The sequence below is a fragment of the Arachis stenosperma genome, chromosome 10 (genome assembly GCF_014773155.1).
Source record: "Arachis stenosperma cultivar V10309 chromosome 10, arast.V10309.gnm1.PFL2, whole genome shotgun sequence".
In the NCBI taxonomy this organism is placed as follows: domain Eukaryota; kingdom Viridiplantae; phylum Streptophyta; class Magnoliopsida; order Fabales; family Fabaceae; genus Arachis; species Arachis stenosperma.
The window spans coordinates 2,966,960-2,992,899 of NC_080386.1; the positions used below are offsets into that span (position 1 = coordinate 2,966,960).

At 30.3% G+C, this 25,940-nt stretch overlaps 3 protein-coding genes and 1 pseudogene across 3 annotated transcripts; all 4 read left to right on the forward strand.

Moving 5' to 3' along the window:
* The first annotated feature begins 3,599 nt into the window (after positions 1-3,599).
* Positions 3,600-4,124, forward strand: LOC130955451 (alcohol dehydrogenase 1-like). Its single transcript, XM_057882299.1, has 3 exons — positions 3,600-3,683; positions 3,780-3,941; positions 4,062-4,124. The coding sequence occupies exons 1-3, from the start codon at positions 3,600-3,602 to the stop codon at positions 4,122-4,124; spliced, it is 309 nt and encodes a 102-aa protein (XP_057738282.1).
* A 154-nt stretch (positions 4,125-4,278) lies between these two features.
* Positions 4,279-20,610, forward strand: LOC130956295 (protein NLP8-like). Its single transcript, XM_057883337.1, has 8 exons — positions 4,279-4,389; positions 7,756-8,775; positions 16,244-17,294; positions 17,667-17,711; positions 17,858-18,556; positions 18,619-18,742; positions 18,907-19,176; positions 19,266-20,610. The coding sequence occupies exons 3-8, from the start codon at positions 16,353-16,355 to the stop codon at positions 19,820-19,822; spliced, it is 2,637 nt and encodes an 878-aa protein (XP_057739320.1). The 5' UTR covers positions 4,279-4,389; positions 7,756-8,775; positions 16,244-16,352; the 3' UTR covers positions 19,823-20,610.
* A 1,469-nt stretch (positions 20,611-22,079) lies between these two features.
* On the forward strand, positions 22,080-22,602 carry LOC130955452 (alcohol dehydrogenase 1-like). The gene is made up of 3 exons (XM_057882300.1): positions 22,080-22,163; positions 22,258-22,419; positions 22,540-22,602. Exons 1-3 carry the CDS (start codon positions 22,080-22,082, stop codon positions 22,600-22,602), a joined length of 309 nt encoding a protein of 102 aa, XP_057738283.1.
* Positions 22,603-22,630: 28 nt separating this feature from the next.
* On the forward strand, positions 22,631-25,167 carry LOC130956296 (protein NLP9-like; annotated as a pseudogene).
* The last annotated feature ends 773 nt before the right edge of the window (positions 25,168-25,940 follow it).

The window sequence follows — 25,940 nt, forward strand, 5'->3', positions numbered from 1 at the left end:
ACAAAATAATATAATTTAAATAAAAATATTATTATTAGTGTTATTATATACATATATAGTTTTTTAGTTTTTTATTTAGTTTTAAATTTTCACCAGTTATCTTTTTAATCTATATATTCATTTCTCTTTTTTCAAATATTTATTACATATAATTTGGAGAGAATACTAATATTATAATTAAAAATTAGAATCAAGATTCAAATGTTTTAAAAATATTAATTTTGAGTTAATTTTATAACTATCAATATAATTTTTTATGCTAATATCTAATTATATTTTTATATACATAGAGAGAAAAAATATTTTTTTAAATAGTAAATAGAAAAATTAATTATTTTATTTGTACAACAAACTTAACAGTTAACACCTAATTAAATGTAAAAGCATACACGTTAAATTATTTTAAATTTCAGATAACGAATGTTAAAATTAATTATTAATAAAAAATTAGACTTTTCATATAAAAATAATAACTAAAAATCTTATTATTTGATTTTTTATCTACAGATACCTTTGTCTACTTAGCCAGAGACTTTTGTTGACCTAAGACTTTTTTTTGTAAAAATAGTTTGATTTTATAAATCTTTTATGCTATGCATAATCTGTACTATCAGAACAAAATGTACCGTAATTTTAAAAAATTTATATTTCTATAATGTTATCACGAGTAAAAATACTAGTTGATATATAAACAAAAATATTTGCATGTTTTAACTTTCAAGTAATCTTTAAAATAAATTCAAATTCCATTTAGATGATTTATTTGATCAAATCAAACTTTATAATTTAATTATCAAAATAATAATTAAATAATAATTTAAAATATATTAAAATACTTGTTAGTATATCAACTTATAAATTTTAAACACTAAACGAATAGTAAACAAATCAAACTAAATTTGCCAATTAAAATTACTATTTAACAAAAATTCTCAAAGACATGATAACATGAAGTAATTATCATAATAGTTGGATGCCAAAAAAATTTTAGTATTATTTTTTTATTAATAAATATTCTATTATTGATAAATGTTAATAATTATAACCATAAATAATGATCATATTGTGAGTCAATTTAATAATCATATTTATATGTATTTTAATTTAATAAATAAGATATATTAAATTTTTTTAATGAAAATTATTATTATTATTATTAATCTATCTAAATTATTAATATTTTTTAATAAGTTTTAAAATGTTTATTTTTCACCTTATTATCCATATCATAATGATAAAATCCATGTGAAATAATTACATAAATTGTTAAAATGTGTTTAATAGCTAATATAGATATATATTCACAATATATAATTATATATATAAAAATATATAAAAAATACGTATGTATTTAGCATATTTTGTTTTTTGGGCACGCTACACTTTTTTTTCATCTAACATTTTAGATTCATTAAGAAGGTTAGTCTTGTCCTTCAAATTTTACTACGTGATAAATTTGTCTAAGGCTATTTGTTAGTACAAAGAAATGTACAAACTCACGTGCAGTCAATTTTACGTGAAATTGATAACTGAGAGCCGTTAGATGATTTGACTGATTTAACTAAATTTTCATCTAATGACTCTCAGCTATCAACTTTACATGAAGTCGACTGCACCTGAGTTTTCACCACAAAAAAGGGACAAACTCACGTGCAGTCAATTTTACGTGAAATTGATAACTGAGAGCCGTTAGATAATTTGACTGATTTAACTAAATTTTCATCTAATGACTCTCAGCTATCAACTTTACATGAAGTCGACTGCACCTGAGTTTTCACCACAAAAAAGGTACAAACTCACGTGCAGTCAATTTTACGTGAAATTGATAACTGAGAGCTATTTCGAGTGCTATATTATCTTCCTATATTATCTTCCCGCGTCCCTGCACGTTTCACTCATCTTCCCAAAATTTAACCCCAAACCTTCAGAAAATAAGAGTCTAGAGTAACTCTTCTTCTCCTCCAACGCCTGAGAGTAGTCACGGTCATGGAGAAACGCAGAGAGCAGAGCTTCTTCTTCTCCGACTCCTGAGAAAACCCGCCGTCCTCCGCCTTAGAGCAGAGCTGCTTCTTCTTCTTGTGATTTGTGAATCTGCATGTAAGTCCCCCGCGTTTGTACACAATGCTTCTTCTTCTTCTTCCACAGACTCCTCGTTGCAACGTCTTTGCCGGTCGCCGTCGCTGTGAGCCCTTCGCCATTGCACGTCGCCATCGAAGCTTCTTGTAAGTTTCTCTCTGTCTCTCCCTGATTATTATGTTTATTTTTTCAATTTTTGTATCTACTATTTTCATCATGAAATTCTGATTTGCTGTTAGATCTTCTTATTAGTATTAGTTTTTTTTTCTATCCTGAGGTTAGATCTTCATCCTTGTTACTACTCTTCTCTACTTTCTGCTATTCATTAGTAAGATCTTGATTTCTACCTCAATTTGATTCTGGTGCTGATTTTTGGTTTCTATGCATGAGCTTTTAAGATTGGTTATTTCTCTGTTGATTGCTTTGCTTGCTGAAAAAATCAGAGATTGTGGATTTTTTTTTTCTTGTAACTTTCACTACTTCGATTTTTCTGAATTAGCTCAATTTTACTGAGGATAAAAGAATGAGCATAGGAAATGGTAGCTGAAATTGTGTTTTTTTTTAGCTGCATAATGTTGTGCTTTTGATTGATTTGTGTATAATTGAGTTAGAGGCTTGTGTGTGTTATGCATGAGCAATCATTTTGGTTTTCCAATGATTTTTTCCCCGATATCAATGGAATCTGTGTTGGTGGCACTTTTGCAGGCGCTTTTTTTTTTTCGTTTTCACTTGCTTGGAGCACTTTTATCTTTCCCCTTTGTTCTGAGATTTGAAGAAATCTCTGATTTTGAATTACAATGGTGTTTATTTTTGTGTTGATATGCTGATAGAAAAACAATGATAAAAGGGCAGTCAAGTCAAATTGATTATATCTGTATACATTGTAGTAATGTTAAGGGCGAATGCTAGCTTTTGTTTTCTACAAACATTTATTTTTCTTTGAATATGAATGAGTTAAAAGATTAACTGATGCATGTTGACATTTTATAATATTCAGTAGAATATGTGATAGATCAGGATGAAAAGTTGCAGAAGTGTTCCAATATGAATGCCAAAGGGTAAGGACATTGGTTGAAATTGTCATTTCTCTGCGCATACATAATTACAAATCGTTTAACTCATCCTGCTCTTCGCATTCTTCCCTAATTGAAGCACACCTCTGGATTGAGTGTTGACAAAAATGTATGCTCTGTTAACTTAAATTGAATAATGCTGAAGTAGGCACAAACCTTAGGTATAATATAATTTGATTGTTGTTCACTTGTTGAAACGATTCAAACACTTTTTTTCCTTTAAAAAATTATGAGTAAATTGTATTTGCTCTGCGAACTAGTGCAAGTCAACTTGCAAGCCTGATTTGAATGGTGTTTTCGTATGAACATTGAACACTCATCTGAATTTATGTCATTATTTTGTAATGGTTTGTGACCTTACATATGAACTATAACATGTATTGGAATTTCACATTGCTTTTACTTGTACTTAATTGAATCCATTAATTTTCAATTCAGGTGATTGCTAAAATGACCAATGGTGGTGTCGATCGGAGTGTTGAGTGTACCGGAAGCCTTAGTGCTATGATCTCTGCATTCGAATGCGTCCATGATGTAAACTTCCTCAATCCTACTTACCATCAAACTCTTCTACTTAGGAGGGGACTTCTTCCAGTTGTGAATTTAAACTTTTCTGTGTAAATTTTGTAGGGATGGGGTGTTGCTGTGCTTGTTGGTGTGCCAAACAAAGATGATGCGTTCAAAACACATCCAATCAATCTCTTGAATGAGAAGACTCTAAAGGGTGCTTTCTTTGGTAACTATAAGCCACCTTCTGATCTCCCATCAGTGGTGGAAATGTACATGAACAAGGTTAGTTGACTTCATAATTAATCTATATAATGTTCACCATATTAATTTCAGATATATGGAATTTGTTTTTATCTTCTGATTTACCATGTAAACATTTTCTGATTAAAATAATGTGTACAGGAACTTGAACTGGAGAAGTTTATCACACATGAAGTGCCATTCTCAGAAATCAACAAGGCCTAAATAGAACACTTTATATTGAGATTGCCATATCACTTGAAGTTTGTAAGTGCAATAATCTAATATCTTCTCTTCTGCTTTTTGATGTGATATATAAAGGACAATGCTATAGAAATTAAATCCATAACTTTCTCACCTTGGCTTGTTACAGACATGCCCGAAAGTGGGAAAAAACGATGAGGTAAAAGTACGAAGCATATTTGGCCTGGAATGGTGTGAGCCATTAGTGACATTTGCACTATCCTGTGGAAGATGGTCTTCACCTGCGGTATGGTCTTTTTTTTTTTCTCGCTTTAGCTACTATTTAGCATATAATAGATTGGATTGGAATGACAATTTATGAATTATGAAGTATGAACAAATCATATATTCCTGCACTGTGTTAGAGAATTCAGAAAGCGTAAGTTAAAGAGCATTGTGACATTGCTATACGAGGATTTAACACACTGCACAAAATAGGACGGTGATTATTAAAAGGAAATAGAGTGACAGATATTTATCATTATTCTTTCTTAAATCAAGTTAGGATGAAAGTTTATTTATTTATTTTTATATTTAAAAATTTATTTGTCTTGTTATCTAATATTTTGTATATATTTTATTTCTATATTTAAAAGTTTATTTGCATTGTTTACTATTTTTTAAATAGAAAAAATAATTAAAAAAATATAGTTATTAAAATCGACGGTACCATTGTCGCTTTTTAAATTTAAAATAGACCAATTAAATCGACGGTCATTGTGTCGATTTTATATAATAATATCGACGGCAATGTTGTCGATTTTATTAACCAAGTAAAATTCACAAACTTATTATAGACAAAAATATTGTCGATTTTATTAAAACAAATATCAACAAAAAAGTTGTCGATTTTATATAATAATATCGACGGCAACTTTGTCGATTTTAGTAAGAAGGTAAAATTCTCAAACTAATATTATAGACGGAAATATTGTCGCTTTTATTAAATTATTATCGACGGCTAGACAAACCGTCGATTTTATTAGAATTTTAAAAAATTGACAAGCTTAACCGCGACTACCATCGCCGTCCATTTTGCCGTCCATTTTTAATATTATTGACGGCCTAGCCGTCAATTTGGCCGTCGATTTTAACGATGTTTCTTGTAGTGATCTCCTATTTGAATTGGCCTTAATTGATCTCTTATTACTTCTCCTAAGATACATATTACTAAGAGATAAGGATGATAGAATTTGAAATTCAAAATTTATTATTTTTGAATTACCAATTTAGTATTCCATTCAAAATACTTTTTCTTATAAAATAAATAGATTCTAAAATAAATATTTATATGAGTTATAAATAAAAATTTTTATTTAATAGAATTATTTTTATTTAAAGATTCTATTAAAATTAAATAAAAATGATTCTAAAATTTTATTTCTTTGATTTTATTAAAAAATATAACTATTTAAAACTATTTTAGTTAATATTATATACAAATTCTATATTCTATTAGAGAATATAATCTAACTAATTCAAAGTATTCCAACGTTTGTATTTTCTTATAAAAAAAAAAACTTTTTAAATTTCTTGTAGAAATTGATTGCACCTAAAAATCTTTTCTATTCCAAAGAGTTTTTGGGATTTTTTTAATCTCGAAGTGCATTTATTTGGAACTGTCATGCATCTAATACAGTGATAGTGATTGTGCTGATGAATAAGCTTTCAATGTTGTCCAAAAACCTTTCCTTTTACAAAGAGCTTTTTGGATTTTTTTATTTCGATATGCGTTTCTTTGGAACTGCTGCCATGCATCTAATATAGTGATAGTAATTGCGCTGTCCAAAAACCTTTCATTTTACAAAAAGTTTTTTGGATTTTTTATATGCATTCCGTGCGTTTCTTTGGAACTGCCATGCATCTAATATAGTTTATTTTTTTAGATCTCGAGATTCGTTTCTTTAGAATTACCATGCATCTAATACAGTGATAGTGATTGTGATTGCGATTGTGATTGCGCTGATGAATAAGCTTTCAATATCCAAAAATCTTTCCTTTTTACAAAGAATTTTTTGGATTTTTTTTATTTTGAGATGCGTTTTTTTTGGAACTGCCATACATCTAATATAGCGATAGGATTGCGCTGTCCAAAAACCTTTCCTTTTACAAAGAGTTTTTTGAATTTTTTGGATTTTTATATTTCGATAGGCATTTCTTTAGAATTGTCATACATCTAATACAGTGATAGTGATTGTGCTGTCCAAAAACCTTTCATTTTACAAATAATTTTTTGAAATTTTTTTTATATGCATTTCGTGCGTTTCTTTGATTATAAGTAAAAATTTTTATTTAATATAATTATTTTTATTTAAAGATTTTATTAAAATTAAATAAAAATAATTTTAAAAATTGTTTCTTTGGAATTTTTTTATCTCGAGGTGCGTTTCTTTGGAACTACCATGCATCTAATATCGTGACAATGATTACGTTGATGATTAAGCTTTGAATGCTTATCCAAAAATCTTTCCTTTTTTCAAGAATTTTTTAGATATTTTTTTGTATCTCGAAGTGCGTTTCTTTAGAACTGTCATGCATTTAATATAGTTTATTTATTTTTGGATCTCCTTGACAAAGAGAAATTTTATCATTCGACTAATTCTTATTTTTAAATTGTATTTGATATGTAATATATCAATTTTTTTTGTGTTTTAATTTTATATAGATTACTCTATGCTTTTAATGTTAATATGATTTTTTAAATATTATTTTTCATATTTTCTTATTCTTTAATTTTATATAAGTTTCTATATCCTTTCAATGTTAATAAATTCTTTTTAATAGGTATAAATTGAGTTAAATTCTAATTTATTCTCACATTTTATATTTACTTTTTGTTATATCACTATATAAATCAACATTCACTTTATATAATTTTTTTTATCCCTCCTCACATAATATCATATCTCTTTTTTTTTCTACCACTTTTGTTAAATATACGTAGTAAGTGACTATGTAATTGTATTTATTAGAAAGAAAGTGAAGAAGAAAATGATAGTGACTCAATCAACCATGAAAAAGAAGACTTGACTTAAATTACTTTTTAATCCTTTTGATTTTAATTGAATTACTTTTAACTATTTTATTTCTACTTCTCATGTGCCTTATTATTATAGTTTGGGATTTTTTTTTTCATTTTCTTTCTCACTCTCATGACATTTATTTTTCTTTAGTTTACTCTATAATTTCATATTCTCTTCTTCTCTACTTTTATTTAGGATATTATATGTCTTCAATATTAATATTATTTCTCTTTATTAGCTATAAATATAATTCATCCTCTTTTATACTCATTCTTTCTTATAGTTATTATATAGTGTTACAATCTAGGATTCTTCTTCATTTTTCTTTTCACTCTTATGTCATTTATTTTGTTTAGGTTACTCTGTTTTTTATAGTCTCTTACTATTTATTTTTATATAAGATACCATATGGTTTTAATAATGTTAATATTATTTCTCTTTAATAGGTATAAATTGAGTAATAAAATATCATTTATCTTCTTCTTTCATACTTACTACTTATATTTTTTATATAGATCAACATTTATTTGATACCTCTTCTTTATCTTCTCATTCACATAATATCATGCCACTTATTTTTGTCATCAAAGGATTAATCGAACTTTTTCTTGGAATGCATACTTGGCAAAACGAGCTATTTCTATGGGTGACATTGTGACAACCACTTCTTCTCGAAGACCAGCAGGTTTCCCGCTATCCATAGCTCCAAACCAGGTGTGCCGCTCTATTCTTAGAAATTATTCCACCATTTCCAAATTTTCTCAGAAGCGTCTCTCATTGGAAGTTCAGCTACGTCTCCCACTAGAAATTCAGCTTATCTTCATGCACCAACAATTGATTCAGGACATGAGACCAACAAGTGAGTAACTGATTCTTCCGATTGATTATATTTGGGATACATTGAATTTTTTGATTTGAGTTTTTTTGCTAGAACCGCGATCTTATTATGCATGATTTTTCATAGAAAATTTTTATTCTTAAGCTCTAAATAAATAAATAAATAAATAATTTAATGTTCTTAAATTGTTTTATTTTTTTAAAGATAGGTTATTTATTCAATTAATTCAATTGAATATAAATGATCCAAACGAGAACAAAAACAAGATCAAAATGAAAATTTTTACAAGACGATATTTTTTAATAATTACAAAACACGAGTTTATCCATCATCAAAATACAGATACTAATCAAACTTTTTCTTCAAATGCATTCATGGCGAAATGAGCTAATTTCCATGGGTGACAGTCAAACGAGCTACTTCCATAGGTGCAGCTTCTCGAAGACTAGTAAGTTCTGAATTTTCCATAGCTCCAAATCAGGTGTGCTGTTATATTCTTCTTTTTCGTCGACTCTTCGAAGTTCTTCGCAGAGATTATCCCATGAGTAATTGATTATTTTGATTTATTATATTTGGGTACATCGAGTTATCACTGAAAATTTTCCATAGAAATTTTTTATTTTTTAGCTGACATCTCAGTTACCAAATTAAAGAGTACAAAGGCATTTGTCTGTACTGTTCTGGTAATTACTCTAATGGGAGATAGAAGAGCTGATAAGCCAATGAATATGCCGAAAAGATTGAGTACTGCGAGTTCTACTCTCTTGACCTGGTAAGTATGTCTTCTTCGTCTAAGATAGAGTCATCTAAAGAATTGCTTGTACCAAATTGTGATTAAAAAGTTGAATTGTTTGGTGTTTTCACTATCTGTCTGCTATAATTAAGACTGAAACCTAGATAAGTTGTTGATTTGGACTTTGCGACAATAATTTTTTGATGGGGTTAAATTGTTTAAGCCAAAAGTCTTGTATGTTTTGACTTGACTTGATTGTCTTCTTATCTTCTAGCAAACTCCTCCAATCTTGTGAGGAATTTATTCCAATGTCAGTTTTAGAATGTAGAATTTGGCATACTTCAAAGTAAGAGAGTGCAACTTAGTTTACAATCTCTAGTCCTATTTTTTTAAGAGTGTCAAATTAAACACTTTTAAATCAAAGTTCAATTCACCTTGAACTTTTGGTCTACTGATTATCTCTCAAACAACCTAGTGCATTCTTCTTCCATTCTCTTTTAACCCCACAAAAACTGTAGGACAACTCTATGAATTTCATCGAAGTCTAGTAAAACTTAAAACAACTAAGAGTATAAATAGAAACAACCAGAGTTTAAATTGTTTCGTAGTTGAAGGTTATTTGACTAGTAACTGGGGAGAGATAAAGCACTTTAGGGGTAATGTTACAAGAACAAACATGACTGGAGAGGTCATACTCTAAAGATTGGAAGATACAATTCAATTATTGTTAGAAAAAGATGGTGCCATACCAAATAAGTTACTATGATAGTTAATTACAAAAATATTGTTAAATGAATTGAAGGAAAAAATAATATTAGCTGGTAATTATGATTCTTGAGAAACAAAACAAAGAATTTATCCACATTTTTCAACATATGAAAGTGGTATACAAGGAAGACAAATGGTTTCCGACCATGGGAGCAAATTGCTTTAAATAAAGCTAGTAGGTGGACAACTATGGAGTTCATGAATCAAATGATATATGCATTCACAATAAAAGATAAAGATGCTTAGTAATATAATAAGGTGTTTATGTAATATATACATATATGTGATTGGTGAGTCATGAAATTGTGATAATTTGTAACGTTAGGTGGATAGGTGTTACTAAAAAATTGGAAAATATATTCAATGTGCTGAGTTGGATTCAATATCCATGTGATCTAAATTTTTTTATAGCATTATCAAAGGGGATTATTAGATTCATAAGAAACTCTTTTATAATTCTCCATCTCGAGTCGAGACTTTTAAGTTTGATCTATAAAAAAGAGACATTTAGGACAACTTCTTTAACTAGAACTTCCTTTCCATTATTGAAGAGTGGTGATATTTTTGAATGTTGCAGCTTCTTAATCACTTTTTTGTCTTTGATATATCCAAATGTAACCTTTTGGACCTCTGGACCACTGACAGAAATCCAAAATGTTTGTCTTGACTTTTAACATTATTGATCTGTAAAATTTCGGCCAACCTTTCTATAATTTTATAATTTTTATAGGAGTGTTATTGTTGAAAAATACATAAAATTTATCTAAATTTACCACTTAACAACTAATTTCACCGTAGCTTTGTAGTATGTTCAACATATTGAAGCATTTTGTCTCCTTACTTTATAAAATAAAATTGAGCCATTTGTAAAAAATAAGTGACTTACCTTCGAACATCTATGATTCAATCTCATTCGAGTAATCTTCTATGATTCAATCTCATTCGAGTAATCTTTTGTATTTTTTTTAGTGTAAAAGATTTATAAATAACTAATCATATATTATTATATTAGTAAAAATAATTAATTTTCACAATCATTATTTAAAAAGTCATATATATGCATGAATTTAATTAATTTGTAATTATACAAAAAAGTTTATATTAAAATTAACTCACATATATGTAAAAAGATAACAACAACAACAACAAAACCTTGTCCTACTAGATGGGGTCAGCTACATGAATCAAACGACGCCATTGTACTCTATCATGTATCATGTCTACAGAGAGACCGTTTATATCATAGTTGTCAGAACCGAACCGGTCAAGTTACTGGGTTACTGGGTCATTGGTTGAACCGGTTAATCCGGTCCTGTGTAAATAAAAAATAAAAAATAGTAAAAAAATTTAAAGTTAAAATTTAAAATAGATATTTTTACTAACATTTTAAGAATATTCAGCTATTTTAAAATAATTTGAAACATAAATAATAAGCATTTTATTAATTTTACTCTATCATAAATATTTTATTTTGTTTTTATATTAAAATAATAATTATTTTCAAAATTTAATAATTTATTAATAAATTTATATCTATTATACTATTATATACTACAAGTATTTATTACAAAATAATATTAATAAATATTATGTAATTATTAAAAGAAAAAAAATAAGTGAATTTAAAATTATTTTTAAATAAAAATATAATTAATTTAAAGATAAATGAGTTTATAACTAAAATTAAAATAAATTAAATAGAAGTAAATATATTCGATAAAAGATATCTATATATATAATAATTTGTAAACATATTAACCAGAATTGTGAAATCCTGGTGGTTGTGGGTTGTCCTTTTTATATTGAGGACAGGGGTTCGAATCCCACCTCATCCATTTTGCAAAATTTTCAGCGGTTTGGTTGGATCAGTTTGACCGGTTCACACCGGTTTACTTCCTTATTCGGTCTAATTGACGGACCGGACTGGTTCAGGATCTAGTTTATCAGTTTTCGGTCGAATTGACTGGTCTGGTCCGGTTCACACCGGTTTACTTCCTTATTCGGTCTAATTAACGGACCGGACTGGTTCAGGATCCAGTTTATCAGTTTTTCGATCGAACCGACTGGTCCGGTCCGGTTCGCCTTTCACCCCTTATTCTGTCGGTCTTCTTCTGTGCTATTCCAACTCTCTCCCTTATATCTTCGTTCCTTAAAAATATAAATATTATTGAGTTTTTGCAAAGATCAAAATTGACAAATGTAATATTTACTTAAATTGATAATAATAATAATAATAATAAATTGTAGTTTTATATGAATAAATATTTTATTTGATCACCTACTAATTTAAAAACTTAGCTATACAAGGATATACATAAAATATATAATAATTAAAGAAAATATCTAGCAAAAATTGAATAAAATAACAAAAGAAGACAAAAATGTAAATCTTCTCCTTGCTGAGCCGTTTTTTCAAGATTACAACCTTACCACAAACACAATACTTACGTAGCCCAAAGATTGATTTTTAGTTTTTTGAAATCAATTATAAAATGAGGGAAAGAAAATAAATGAGAAATGAGAAATGAGAAATAATAATAATAATAATAATAATAATAATAATAATAAATTGCAGTTTTATATGAATAAATATTTTATTTGATCACCTACTAATTTAAAAACTTAGCTATACAAGGATATACATAAAATATATAATAATTAAAGAAAATATCTAGCAAAAATTGAATAAAATAACAAAAAAAGACAAGAATGTAAATCTTCTCCTTGCTGGGCCGTTTTCCAAGATTACAACCTTACCACAAACACAATACTTACGTAGCCCAAAGATTGATTTTTAGTTTTTTGAAATCAATTATAAAATGAGGGAAAGAAAATAAATGAGAAATGAGAAATGAGTTCTTGATTATTCTTTTTTTTTAAGATACCTATGTCCTAACAAAACTTAATTATCTATAAATCTCTTTGAGATTCATAAGTTTTTCTATTAAGGTATATAAGTTGTCCTAAGTTTTCAATAGTTAAAAATTTATGAATGATTCATTTTATAATTCGAATTTATATGTTTTCATAAAAAAAAAGGTTAAAAACTTATTATTTGTTTTTATATTTAATTATATAATATCATATTAATATTATACATAATTATATTAAAAAGAATGATTTAATTAAATAATAATATAAATATGATACTAAAATAACATAATAAAATCAAACTCATGATATTTGCATTGTATGTTTAATTAGACATGCTATGGCAATTACTAAAAATAACAATGAAAAATGATTTTTAAGACTCTTTTTGGACTGTATCTTTAAATATAGATTAAAGAAATGGAGACAAAAAGTAGAACTATGATGCGTGGATACTGACACGAATACAGGATACGCGAATTTAAAATTCTTATAAGACACGAGGACATAGTATATATATAAAATATAAAGTATTTAAAATATATTTTGTTTTAATCATTAATAATATATACTATTTTTAAACTCATTTTAAGAATACATATTAAGAATAAGTCTAAATTTGCTTACATATAATGGTATTTAGGTGTGTTCAAACGTGTCTGAAGAAAAATTTTTAATTTTTTATTAAGTCACGATTAGACACAGAAGATACGCGTGCGTCTGTGCTTCATAGGCTTAGAACGAGAAACAGAAAGATAAATACATAAAAAAAGTCTCGAAAATAGAAAAAAAAATTGTCACTCCAAAATAGGACGAAAAACTCAATCAAAAGAAAGAAATTTTTGTTAACTTTTTTTTTGTGTTGTTCTTGTAAAAATGACAAATTTTTAAATTTCAACTCTCTCTTCCTTTTTGTTTAAGAAAAGAAAAATTGATTTAATTTCTTATTCAAATTGATAATTTAGATGTTATATTTTTTTTGTGAATTTTGATTTTAACCATATGATTTCATTCTATCACTAAAATTTGAAAATTTCTCATTTTTACGAGAACAAAATTAAAAAAAATTAACAAAAATTTCTTTCTCTTGATTAACTTGTGTCCTAACTTTTGGAGTGACAAAAGAAAAAGATTTTTTTTTTGAGATTTTTTTTTATATGTATTTATCTTTACTTCTCATTCTAAATATTTTTTTTTGTCTCTATTTTATTTGACACAGTTCAGAAAGAGTCTTAAGAATCATTTTGATTGTTATTTTTTTTCCTATTAATTGCTATAGCATGTCTAAGTAACCATACAAATATCATGAGTTTAATTTTATTATATTATTTTAGTATCATATTTTTATTATTATTTAATTTAATCACTCTTTAAATAAATTATGTATATTGATATTATATAATTAAATATAAAAACAAATAATAGGTTTTTAACTAATTTTTATGAAAACATATAAATTCGAATTCAAATGAATCATTCATAGGTTTTTAACTATTGAAAACTTAAGACAACTTATATACCTTAATAGAAAAACTTATGAATCTCACATTTTTAATAATTAGAGATTTATAAATAATTAAGTTTGGTTAGAACATAGCTATCTTCAAAAAAAAAATAAAAAATCAAGAACTCATTTTTCCTTTATTTTCTTTCTCTCATTTTATAATAGATTTTAAAATGAACTTTATGTTAAACTAACTTTATGTTTATAATATGAACTTTGTGTTTATAATATGAATTCCTGTTAATATTATGAACTTTATGTTTATAACATGAACTTTTATGTTATAAACATAAACTTTTATATAAAGACCAAATAATTAAGTGTAATTTCTATTTAATTTGACTCTTGACTTATAATTGGTTTTTTTAATTAAAATGAATTTATTCTTAAATTATAATATTATACACTTATATTATCTTAAAGTATTGGATAAAAATAAATTTTTTATCTTTAATATTAATTAATTATTTTTTAATTAATAAATAATTAGTCATTTTTTTATCCAATTTTATCATATTAACCATGATTTTAATTTTGACGCCACCACCTCCCAATGCCAGTCTCATTACCGTCATCATTAGCTTAACACTGGATCATAAACCTCTACAATTTGTTGCAGATTATAACTAAATCGCTACAAATCATAGCTATTTATGCTATATACGTGTTCATATGTATTCCGCAACGGGTAGAGACATTGCACTCGTATGCAAAGAAAAAATTCAATTGTTGGAACTTGTATATTAGATCATCAAATAATTTAATAATGTAAATTATACTTAAAAAAAAGAAGATAAAGGAAACTACAACTTCGAAGAGTTCTAGCTGAAGCTAGAGACTGAAGTTTGAGGCTGTCAAGAGTTTACGATGACAAAGTCTTTCTATTTTTAGTAACTCTTAAGTCGTAGGCTCCGCTTACACTAGCTTTTTGTCTCTCTTCTGGTTCCTCTTCCTTTATATAGAAGCAATCTTTCTTACACTGTCTTCTCAATCCTCAGTCTCATTCCCTTTATGTCTCCTTACAACGTACTAAAATAGATAAACAGATTCTCTTTTATGTCTCCTTACAACGTACTAAAATAGATAGACAGATTCCCTTTTATGTCTCCTTACAACGTACTAAAATAGACAGACAGAGAGGTAGATTGTTATTTATTCACAGTTTTCTGATGTGTTTTGGAAATTTTCTTAAGTAGTTGTTTTTTCGTATGTTCTAGGTTTTTCTTTTGGCTCTCTCTGTGGGGTTGGTGAATTCTGGATTTTGATTGTAAAGTTTGAAGCTTTTTTGAGTTTAAATGTGGGACTTTGCATTGATACTTCACATCAAGTGCAACTCAGCAGTTGCGCCATTCTGAGGTCATTTGGTTCTTTATGTGCTGGACTAGTTTTGGTACATTTGACATGGTTATTTGGAACTTGGGGCCAAATATTCAGGTTTTTCTTGTTTTTACCATTTTTAAGAACTTGTATTTAGCTTGAGCGCTGTTTTTCAATTAAGTTGCTGTTGTTATGATTTTGAAGCAGTTTCTGTCCAAAATTTGATTTTGAAGCAGTTCTGTACAAAATTTATCTTTGATGCGGTTGAACTTGTGCCAATTTTGAGGATTGAAATTATTTTGGGAATTTGTCAATAGTTTTGGAGGGTGATTTTTGAGCTTTCTTCAATAGTTGGCCTGTGGATTTTGAATATAGGATATTTTGAGTGACTGATATATGACTTTTGATAGTTTGAAAAAAAAAAGGAAAATAGTTAATGAATATTGATTTTGATGGCTTTGAAAAAATGATTTTGAAAGAAATGATGGGTTTTGTAACAGTGAGATTGGTTGAAGTTGAGTTAGCATGGTAAATTTTAGAGAGCAATTTGTATCAAGTCAACAAAGTGTTCCGTAAATTTTCAAATTGTATATAATTCAATTTAAAATCCAATTTGCTTTATTTTTCTGTACAAATTTCCTTGGCTTAAAATTTATGTATGTCTGATTGTATGTACCTGAGACTAAGTTTTAATTTGGTCCTTAAAGTTTGAAACGTTATGTTTTAGTCATATTTTATTAAAAAAAATTTTTCAAAAACGGATTATAGTACCAAAAAATAGATATGACTTAACAATAAAATTGTTAGCGTCCATATCAATCGTTCCATTAACTATATGTTAATTTTAATTGAATCCGTTTAAAACCTTTTAAAACAACATAGAAATTTAAAAGGTTAAAAACTAAATTAAAATCTAACCCAAAAGTTGGGGACCAAAATAGCAGTTTACCCAATTTTTTCTATTTGTCTAGAGAAGATTTGTAGTTTAAGTTTTGATTTAATTTCCTACTCTTTACTGATGACTTGGCAGAAGTGTTAACTTTTCAGGCTTGTCGGACGCTGGTAATCTGGGAAGGAATTTCAAGTGGAAACTTGCCAACAAAAGAACTCTAACACAGGCTGAATTTTGATTTGAAGTTTGTTTTCTAACATAATCATGGAAGATAAGTTTTTCTCTGAGGGAGAGGGAATTGGGTATTGGACACCTCCTGGCGCTCAATTCGATGGACCAAGCATGATAGACAACGGAATAAAAAATCTTGTATCAGAGGAGATGCTTGACAACCTCCCTGATCTCATGAACTTCAATAACCTTGCTGGTTGGGGTAATATTCCATGTGTGACTGATCATAATTTAGATAATGGAATTTCATCACTTGCCTCTATGCCGTATTCTCCACCTGATGCATTCAGTTTAGTGGAACAGGACAATGATCCATACTTTATGACAAAAGATTGTGGAAATTATAATGCTATTGAAACCTCCTTGGGTTTCGATGAGAAGGCTGTGTTACAGCAATTGGAGACCCAACTTGGGTTGTCAGAAGATGCAAATGATATGAATAACATAAATGAATCACTTCAAGAATTGAGTGCTGCTGACATGGGAAATTGCTTGGTGCCTAGACCATTTGCTTGGTCGCTTAATGAGAGAATGCTGAGGGCTATGGACTTGTTTAAGGAATTAGTTGGTGATGGAATATTGACACAAGTTTGGGCACCAATGAGGCATGGTAATGACTTCATCTTAAGCACAAGTGAGCAACCCTATTTGCTAGATCACATGCTAGCTGGATATCGAGACGTGTCGAGGGAATTTACCTTTTCTGCTGAAGATAAACCAGGGTCTTTTCCAGGGCTTCCCGGACGTGTGTTTATCTCCCAAATTCCTGAATGGACCTCCAATGTTGGGTACTACAATAAAAGTGAGTTCCTGAGGGTGGAGCATGCAATTCATCACGAGGTTCGTGGATCAATTGCGGTTCCCATAATTGATACGCTCGCTGAACCACCTTGTTGTGCTGTACTAGAACTTGTCACTACAAAGGAAAAGCCTGATTTTGACAAAGAACTAGAAATTGTTAGCAGTGCACTCCAGGTTGGTTTCTCTTTTACTCCCATTTGCTTGTTTCACTTAATATTATATAATGTTTGGGAAACATGTTAAATGTGTTTTTTGTTTGATGTTTCATATTCTTTTCACATTGTCATTAGAGACTTGGATGTTTTACTCCAAGGTTGTCATGTAGAAATTTCTGCCCTGGCTAACAAAGTATCTTATGCATTCAATATGATGTTGTAACCATAGTTGAGGAGCAGTTAGGCAAGTAGAAAAAATTCTCTGCATATGAAATTAGTCCTACTTTGCCATAAGTGAAACTATAGAAATCATATGCAGTAATCTTTTGAATGCTATACTCATACATGCACATCTATTTATAGTGGGAAATCTTTTGATTTGTTTTTGCAGCTTGTTAATTTAAGGACTACTACGCCTCCAAGACTTATGTCCCAGGTACTCTGTAAAGAACATGCTTCCCCCAACCGCCCCAACAACAATAAATAGAAGACAAGGGGCAAAAACAAAGTTGAACTTTCAGAATGATGTGTTTTTATCTGGATTTAAAAACTTCTTACTCAGATTGATTATTTTATGTGCAGTGTCTATCAAATAACAAAAGAGCAGCTTTAACAGAGATAATTGATGTGTTGCGAGCTTTGTGTCATGCGTATAGTTTGCCACTGGCATTGACATGGATCCCCTGTTGTTATACTGAGGGAGTAGGAGATGAAGCTTCAAGAATACGGATTAAAGATGGGGGTAAAATTCCTGGTGAAAAAACTGTACTATGCATTGAAGAATCAGCTTGCTATATAAATGATATTGTGGTAGGAGGATTTGTTCATGCATGTGTTGAACATTATCTCGAGGAAGGGCAAGGTGTAGCTGGGAAAGCTCTTCAATCAAATCGTCCATTCTTCTATTCCGATGTGAAGGCCTATAATATTAGTGCATATCCCCTTGTTCACCATGCGCGAAAATATAAGTTGAATGCTGCCGTTGCAGTCAGGCTAAGGAGTATTCATACCAATGATGATGATTACATAATAGAATTCTTTCTACCTGTCAATATGAATGGAAGTGAAGAACAGCAACTTTTATTAAACAATCTATCAGATACTATGCAGAGAATGTGTCAGAGTTTGAGGACAGTTTCGGATGCTGAATTATACGGGATAGAAGGTTCGCAAGTGCAGTTTTCAAAGGAAGAAGGCTCTCATATGGCGCCGGATGGTGACCATGATTCGGTCCAGCCTATGTCATTGACAAACAATGAAACTGAAGCTGCTCATAACCAGGTATATCTTAACAGTTGCTTCATTTGAGAAATCATTTATTATAATTTGATTCAACTTTGTAGGCAATGGATGGATCAAGAAAGCAGATTGAGAAAAAGAAAAGTCCAGCGGAGAAGAATATTAGCTCGAGTGTTCTCCAGCAATATTTCTCCGGTAGTCTTAAAGATGCGGCTAAAAGCCTTGGTGGTAAGACTACTACAGCTTTGTCCCTGCAGATTTCTTTTAACTTATTCAATCAGCATATTATTTTGGGTTAGATGATAGATTCTGGTTCTAAAAATATATAGGTGATAAATATTTGTGAAAAACACCAAGATGATTATTATTGACAAGTGATTCTTCTTTAACAGTTTGCCCAACAACCCTGAAAAAGATATGCAGGCAACACGGAATTTCAAGATGGCCATCGCGCAAGATCAATAAAGTTAATCGTTCGTTAAAAAAAATACAAACCGTGCTTGACTCAGTCAAGGGTGTGGAAGGAGGACTGAAGTTTGATCCTTACAAGGGGGGATTTATGTCGGGAGGATCAAGCAACCAAGAAATTAATGCACATAAAAGTTCTCTCTTCCGGAAGAAATGTTCTGTAAAATATCCTGATCCTGCAGCTGGTAGCAAAGGTGAGAATTTAGCTTCTGCATTCAGACATGCTTATATGTAATTCCAAGGGTGAGTTGAAGAAAAACAAAGCTTTTTTCTGTTGATGTAGATTCAAAGCCAATAGCCATGGATGATGGTGGATTACGCCAGGAACCCTTTCCGGTTTCTATTTTGGAAAGTTCTTGGTGTGATATAGCATATCACAGTCCAAACACCCTGGTTGCCGATGAGATGGCTGACAAGCTCGGCGAGCATCACAATCCCACTACTTCAAGCATGTCAGACTCGTCGAATGGCTCTGGCTCAATTTTGCGTGGCTCTCGGAAATTTGAGAATCGGAAACATTTGAAAGCCAAATCACCTTGTGTTGATAATGGATCAAAAATTGTTGTCAAAGCTGCCTACGGAGAAGATATCTTCCGTTTCAAGTTTGATCCTGCAGCTGGCTGTCTCCAGCTCTATGAAGAAGTTGCAACAAGATTCAAATTACAAATCGGATCTTTCCAGCTCAAGTATCTCGACGATGACGAGGAATGGGTGAGGATGGTAAATGACTCAGATTTGAAAGAATGCATGAAAATATTGGATGATCATGGCACCCGTGCTGTGAAATTTCTTGTTCTCGACATCCCTAGTGGTTTGAGCAGCCGTGGCAGTAACACTTGATGAATTCAATGAACCACAAGAAATCTTTGATCCAAATAACCCTAATGACACATTTAAGATACTCTATAGAAATGTCTTCATCTGACTTGTGTGGCTAAAAAACAATACTATTGAGATATTGTTGACGGAGGGACGAATTCTATACAGCAACTGAATTCTTCTATCAACATATTTCATTAACATTGCTTTTTAGGCACACAGTCGGATGAAGACGTTTGTATGAAGTTTTTTTGGATGTAGCATTGAGATTATTTGGATAAAAAATTTGTTGTAGTTTAATCTTCATAGAAGAAAGAACCTTGAAGTATGATATGTTTTTTCAAAGAATCTATTTTCAGAAGGTAGGATAATAGTCACAAATAAGCACTAGAATATTAAATACATAGTTCTATACATGACGGATACAGTTTATAGCGTCATGTAGCTGCATAGATCTATAAGCTGCATCCGTCATATATAGAACTATGTATTTAACATTCTAGTGCTTACTTGTAACTATTATCCTACCTTCTAAAAATAGACGTTTTGAAGAAGCATGATCATGCTTCAAAGTTTTTTCCTCTGTGAAGATTAAATAGCTTATAGAGTTCTCTAGTTAAAAAATTACAGTCAACAGTGAGATAAATAGCTTTATGTTGAGTTTTATAGTTAAATAGTTACCGTCAACAGTGAAATAAATAGTTCTAGGTTGCTTTTATCCCAGTTTTTGTATAAAATCATCAATAATTTAGGATAAATATTGTAAATAATTTTTCATATAATTTTATTGTTTTTATTCTCATAGAATAATCTAATTAATAATAGAAATTAATACCGTTTCTAGTATATTGCCTGTGAAATTGTGTATTGGCTAAAGTAAAAAAAAATATGCTTCTTGTAAGTTCCTCTCTGTCTCTCCCTGATTATTATATTTATTTTTGCAATTTTTGTATCTACTATTTTCATCATGAAATTCTGATTTACTGTTAGATCTTCAAATTAGTATTAGTTTTTTTTTCCTATCCTGAGGTTAGATCTTCATCCTTGTTACTACTCTTCTCTACTTTCTGCTATTCATTAGTAAGATCTTGATTTCTACCTCAATTTGATTCTGATGCTGATTTTTGGTTTCTATGCATGAGCTTTTAAGATTGGTTATTTCTCTGTTGATTGCTTTGCTTGCTGAAAAAATCAGAGATTGTGGATTTTTTTTTCTTGTAATTTTCACTACTTCGATTTTTCTGAATTAGCTCAATTTTACTGAGGATAAAAGAATGAGCATAGGAAATGGTAGCTGAAATTGTGTTTTTTTTTTTAGCTGCATAATGTTGTGCTTTTGATTGATTTGTGTATAATTGAGTTAGAGGCTTGTGTGTGTTATGCATGAGCAATCATTTTGGTTTTCCAATGATTTTTCCCCGATATCAATGGAATCTGTGTTGGTGGCACTTTTGCAGGCGCTTTTTTTTTTTTTCGTTTTCACTTGCTTGGAGCACTTTTATCTTTCCCCTTTGTTCTGAGTTTTGAAGAAATCTCTGATTTTGAATTACAATGGTGTTTATTTTTGTGTTGATATGCTGATAGAAAAACAATGATAAAAGGGCAGTCAAGTCAAATTGATTATATCTGTATGCATTGTAGTAATGTTAAGGGCGAATGCTAGCTTTTGTTTTCTACAAACATTTATTTTTCTTTGAATATGAATGAGTTAAAAGATTAACTGATGCATGTTGACATTTTATAATATTCAGTAGAATACGTGATGGATCAGGATGAAAAGTTGCAGAAGTGTTCCAATATGAATGCCAAAGGGTAAGGACATTGGTTGAAATTGTCATTTCTCTGTGCATACATAATTACAAATCGTTTAACTCATCCTACTCTTCGCATTCTTCCCTAATTGAAGCACACCTCTGGATTGAGTGTTGACAAAAATGTATGCTCTGTTAACTTAAATTGAATAATGCTGAAGTAGGCACAAACCTTAGGTATAATATAATTTGATTGTTGTTCACTTGTTGAAACGATTCAAACACTTTTTTTTCCTTTAAAAAATTATGAGTAAATTGTATTTGCTCTGCGAACTAGTGCAAGTCAACTTGCAAGCCTGATTTGAATGGTGTTTTCGTATGAACATTGAACACTCATCTGAATTTATGTCATTATTTTGTAATGGTTTGTGACCTTACATATGAACTATAACATGTATTGGAATTTCACATTGCTTTTACTTGTACTTAATTGAATCCATTAATTTTCAATTCAGGTGATTGCTAAAATGACCAATGGTGGTGTCGATCGGATTGTTGAGTGTACCGGAAGCCTTAGTGCTATGATCTCTGCATTCGAATGCGTCCATGATGTAAACTTCCTCAATCCTACTTACCATCAAACTCTTCTACTTAGGAGGGGACTTCTTCCAGTTGTGAATTTAAACTTTTGTGTAAATTTTGTAGGGATGGGGTGTTGCTGTGCTTGTTGGTGTGCCAAACAAAGATGATGCGTTCAAAACACATCCAATCAATCTCTTGAATGAGAAGACTCTAAAGGGTACTTTCTTTGGTAACTATAAGCCACCTTGTGATCTCCCATCAGTGGTGGAAATGTACATGAACAAGGTTAGTTGACTTCATAATTAATCTATATAATGTTCACCATATTAATTTCAGATATATGGAATTTGTTTTTATCTTCTGATTTACCATGTAAACATTTTCTGATTAAAATAATGTGTACAGGAACTTGAACTGGAGAAGTTTATCACACATGAAGTGCCATTCTCAGAAATCAACAAGGCCTAAATAGAACACTTTATATTGAGATTGCCATATCACTTGAAGTTTGTAAGTGCAATAATCTAATATCTTCTCTTCTGCTTTTTGATGTGATATATAAAGGACAATGCTATAGAAATTAAATCCATAACTTTCTCACCTTGGCTTGTTACAGACATGCCCGAAAGTGGGAAAAAACGATGAGGTAAAAGTACAAAGCATATTTGGCCTGGAATGGTGTGAGCCATTAGTGACATTTGCTCTATCCTGTGGAAGATGGTCTTCACCTGCGGTATGGTCTTCTTTTTTTTTTTTCTCGCTTTAGCTACTATTTAGCATATAATAGATTGGATTGGAATGACAATTTATGAATTATGAAGAGGTGGGTTTTTATATGGATTTAAAAACTTCATACTCAGATTGGTTATTTTCTGTGCGGTGTCTATCAAATAACAAAAGAGCAGCTTTAACAGAGATAATTGATGTGTTACGAGCTGTGTGTCGTGCGCATAGTTTGCCACTGGCATTTACATGGATCCCCTGTTATTATAGTGAGGGGATAGGAGATGAAGCTTCAAGAATACGGATTAAAGAAGGGCGTAAAATTCCCGGTGAAAAAACTGTACTATGCATTGAAGAATCAGCTTGCTATATAAATGATATTGTCATATTGTGGTAGGAGGATTTGTTCATGCATGTGTTGAACATTATCTCGAGGAAGGGCAAGGTGTAGCTGGGAAAGCTCTTCAATCAAATTGTCCATTGTTCGATCCCGATGTGAAGGCCTATAATATTAGTGAATATCCGCTTGTTCACCATGCGTGAAAATATAAGTTGAATGCTGCCGTTGCAATCAGGCTAAGGAGTACACATACCAATGATGATGATTACATAATAGAATTCTTTCTACCTGTCAATATGAATCGAAGTCAAGAACAGCAAGTTTTATTAGACAATCTATGCAGAGAATGTGTCAGACTTTGAGGAAAGTTTCGGATGCTGAATTATACGGGATAGAAGGTTCGCAAGTGCAGTTTCCAAAGGAAGAGGTCTCGAGTTTTTCCTCTATGTCTACGGGAAACTCTCATATGGCGCCGGATGGTGACCATGATTCGGTCCAGCCTATGTCCTTGACAAACAATGAAACTGAAGCTGCTCATAACCAGGTATATCTTAACAGTTGCTTCATTTGAGAAATCATTTATTATAATTTATGATTCAACTTTGTAGGCAATGGAGGGATCAAGAAAGCAGATTGAGAAAAAGAGAAGTCCAGTGAAGAAGAATGTTAGCTTGAGTGTTCTCCAGCAATACTTCTCCGGTAGTCTTAAAGATGCGGCTAAAAGCCTTGGTGGTAAGACTACTACAGCTTTGTCCGTGCGGATTTCTTTTAAGTTATTCAATCAGCATATTATTTTGGATTAGATGATAGATGATAAATATTTGTGAAAAACACCAAGATGATTATTATTGACAAGTAATTCTTCTTGAACAGTTTGCCCAACAACCCTGAAAAGGATATGCAGGCAACACGGAATTGCAAGAAGGCCATCGCCCAAGATTAACAAAGTTAATCGTTCGTTAAAGAAAATACGAACCGTGCTCGACTCGGTCCAGGGTGTGGAAGGAGGACTGAAGTTTGATCCTTACAAGGGGGGATTTATGTCAGGAGGATCAAGCAACCAAGAAATTAATGCACATAAAAGTTCTCTCTTCCGGAAGAAATGTTCTGTAAAATATCCTGATCCTGCAGCTGGTAGCAAAGGTGAGAATTTAGCTTCTGCATTCGGACATGCTTATAACTAATTCCAAGGGTGAGTTGAAGAAAAACAAAGCTTTTTCTGTTGATGTAGATTCAAAGCCAATAGCCATGGATGATGGTGGACTACGCCAGGAACCCTTTCCGGTTTCTATTTTGGAAAGTTCTAGATGTGATATAGCATATCACAGTCCAAACTCCCTGGTTGCCGATGAGATGGAAACTTATCTGAATGGGGCTGACAAGCTCGGCGAGCATCACAATCCGACTACTTCAAGCATGACAGACTCGTCGAGTGGCTCTTCCGGCTCTCGGAAATTTGAGAATCGGAAACATTTGAAAGCCAAATCACCTTGTGTTGATAGGGGATCAAAAATTATTGTCAAAGCTGCCTACGGAGAAGATATCATCCGTTTCAAGTTTGATCCTGCAGCTGGTTGTCTCCAGCTCTATGAAGAAGTTGCAACAAGATTCGAATTACAAATCGGATCTTTCCAACTCAAGTATCTCGACGATGAAGAGGAATGGGTGATGATGGTAAATGACTCAGATTTGGAAGAATGCATAGAAATATCGGATGATCTTGGCTCCCGTGCTGTGAATTTTTTTGTTCACGACATGCCTAGTGGTTTGAGCAGCCGTGGCAGTAACAGTTGATGAATTCAATGAACCACAAGAAATCTTTGATCCAAATAACTCCAATGACACATCCAAGATACTCTATAGAAATGTCTTCATTTGACATGTGTGGTTGAGTTCTTCTGTCAACATATTTCTTTTATAGATAAATAGTTGTGGTCAAGAGTGAGATAAATAGTTTTAGGTTGTTTTTATTCCAGTTTTTGTATAAAATCATTAATATTTTGGGATAGATATTATAAACAAGTTTTTCTATAATTGTGTTGTTTTTATTCTTACAGGATAATCTAATTAATAATAAAAGTTAATACCTGTGCTTAATAACTGTTATTTTTGGTGTATTATTTATCTAAAAACTTGCGTAACAAACAAAAAAGTAACAGATAAAAGCAAGAAAATATAGTAGAGACATTTTTTCTGGGTAAAAAAGATCTCTGAGATTATTACATTATTTTTTTATAATCTATTTATCTATAAGTAACATATTATAATAGAGTTAAAGATAACTTTCATATTTATTTTTAACTTCTTAGAATTTTAATATGATGCCATGTCAGTTTTTAGTGATTCTAGATTCATTCTTAACTTTTTAGAATTTTACTGTTCAAGAGGTCAAATTCAGCCCTATTACTTAATTATTTCATTGTCATTCTCAATATAACAAGAATGGAACCAGACTATGTAAGATTTTGGAGATTCACATTCTATCGAACTAAACTAAAAATACTTATTATTTATTTTTTTAATAACATAATAATATTTATTATTAAATTTTAAGTGACCTCAATACATCTTGCTCATATATCATATACTATATATAAATATTGATATATATATATATATATATATATATATATATATATATATATATATATATATATATATATGTATCTCCGATTTAAATCGATTTCAATTGATCCTTTATTATTTCTCCTCTAATAAGTATTAGTTCAAGATAGAGATGACA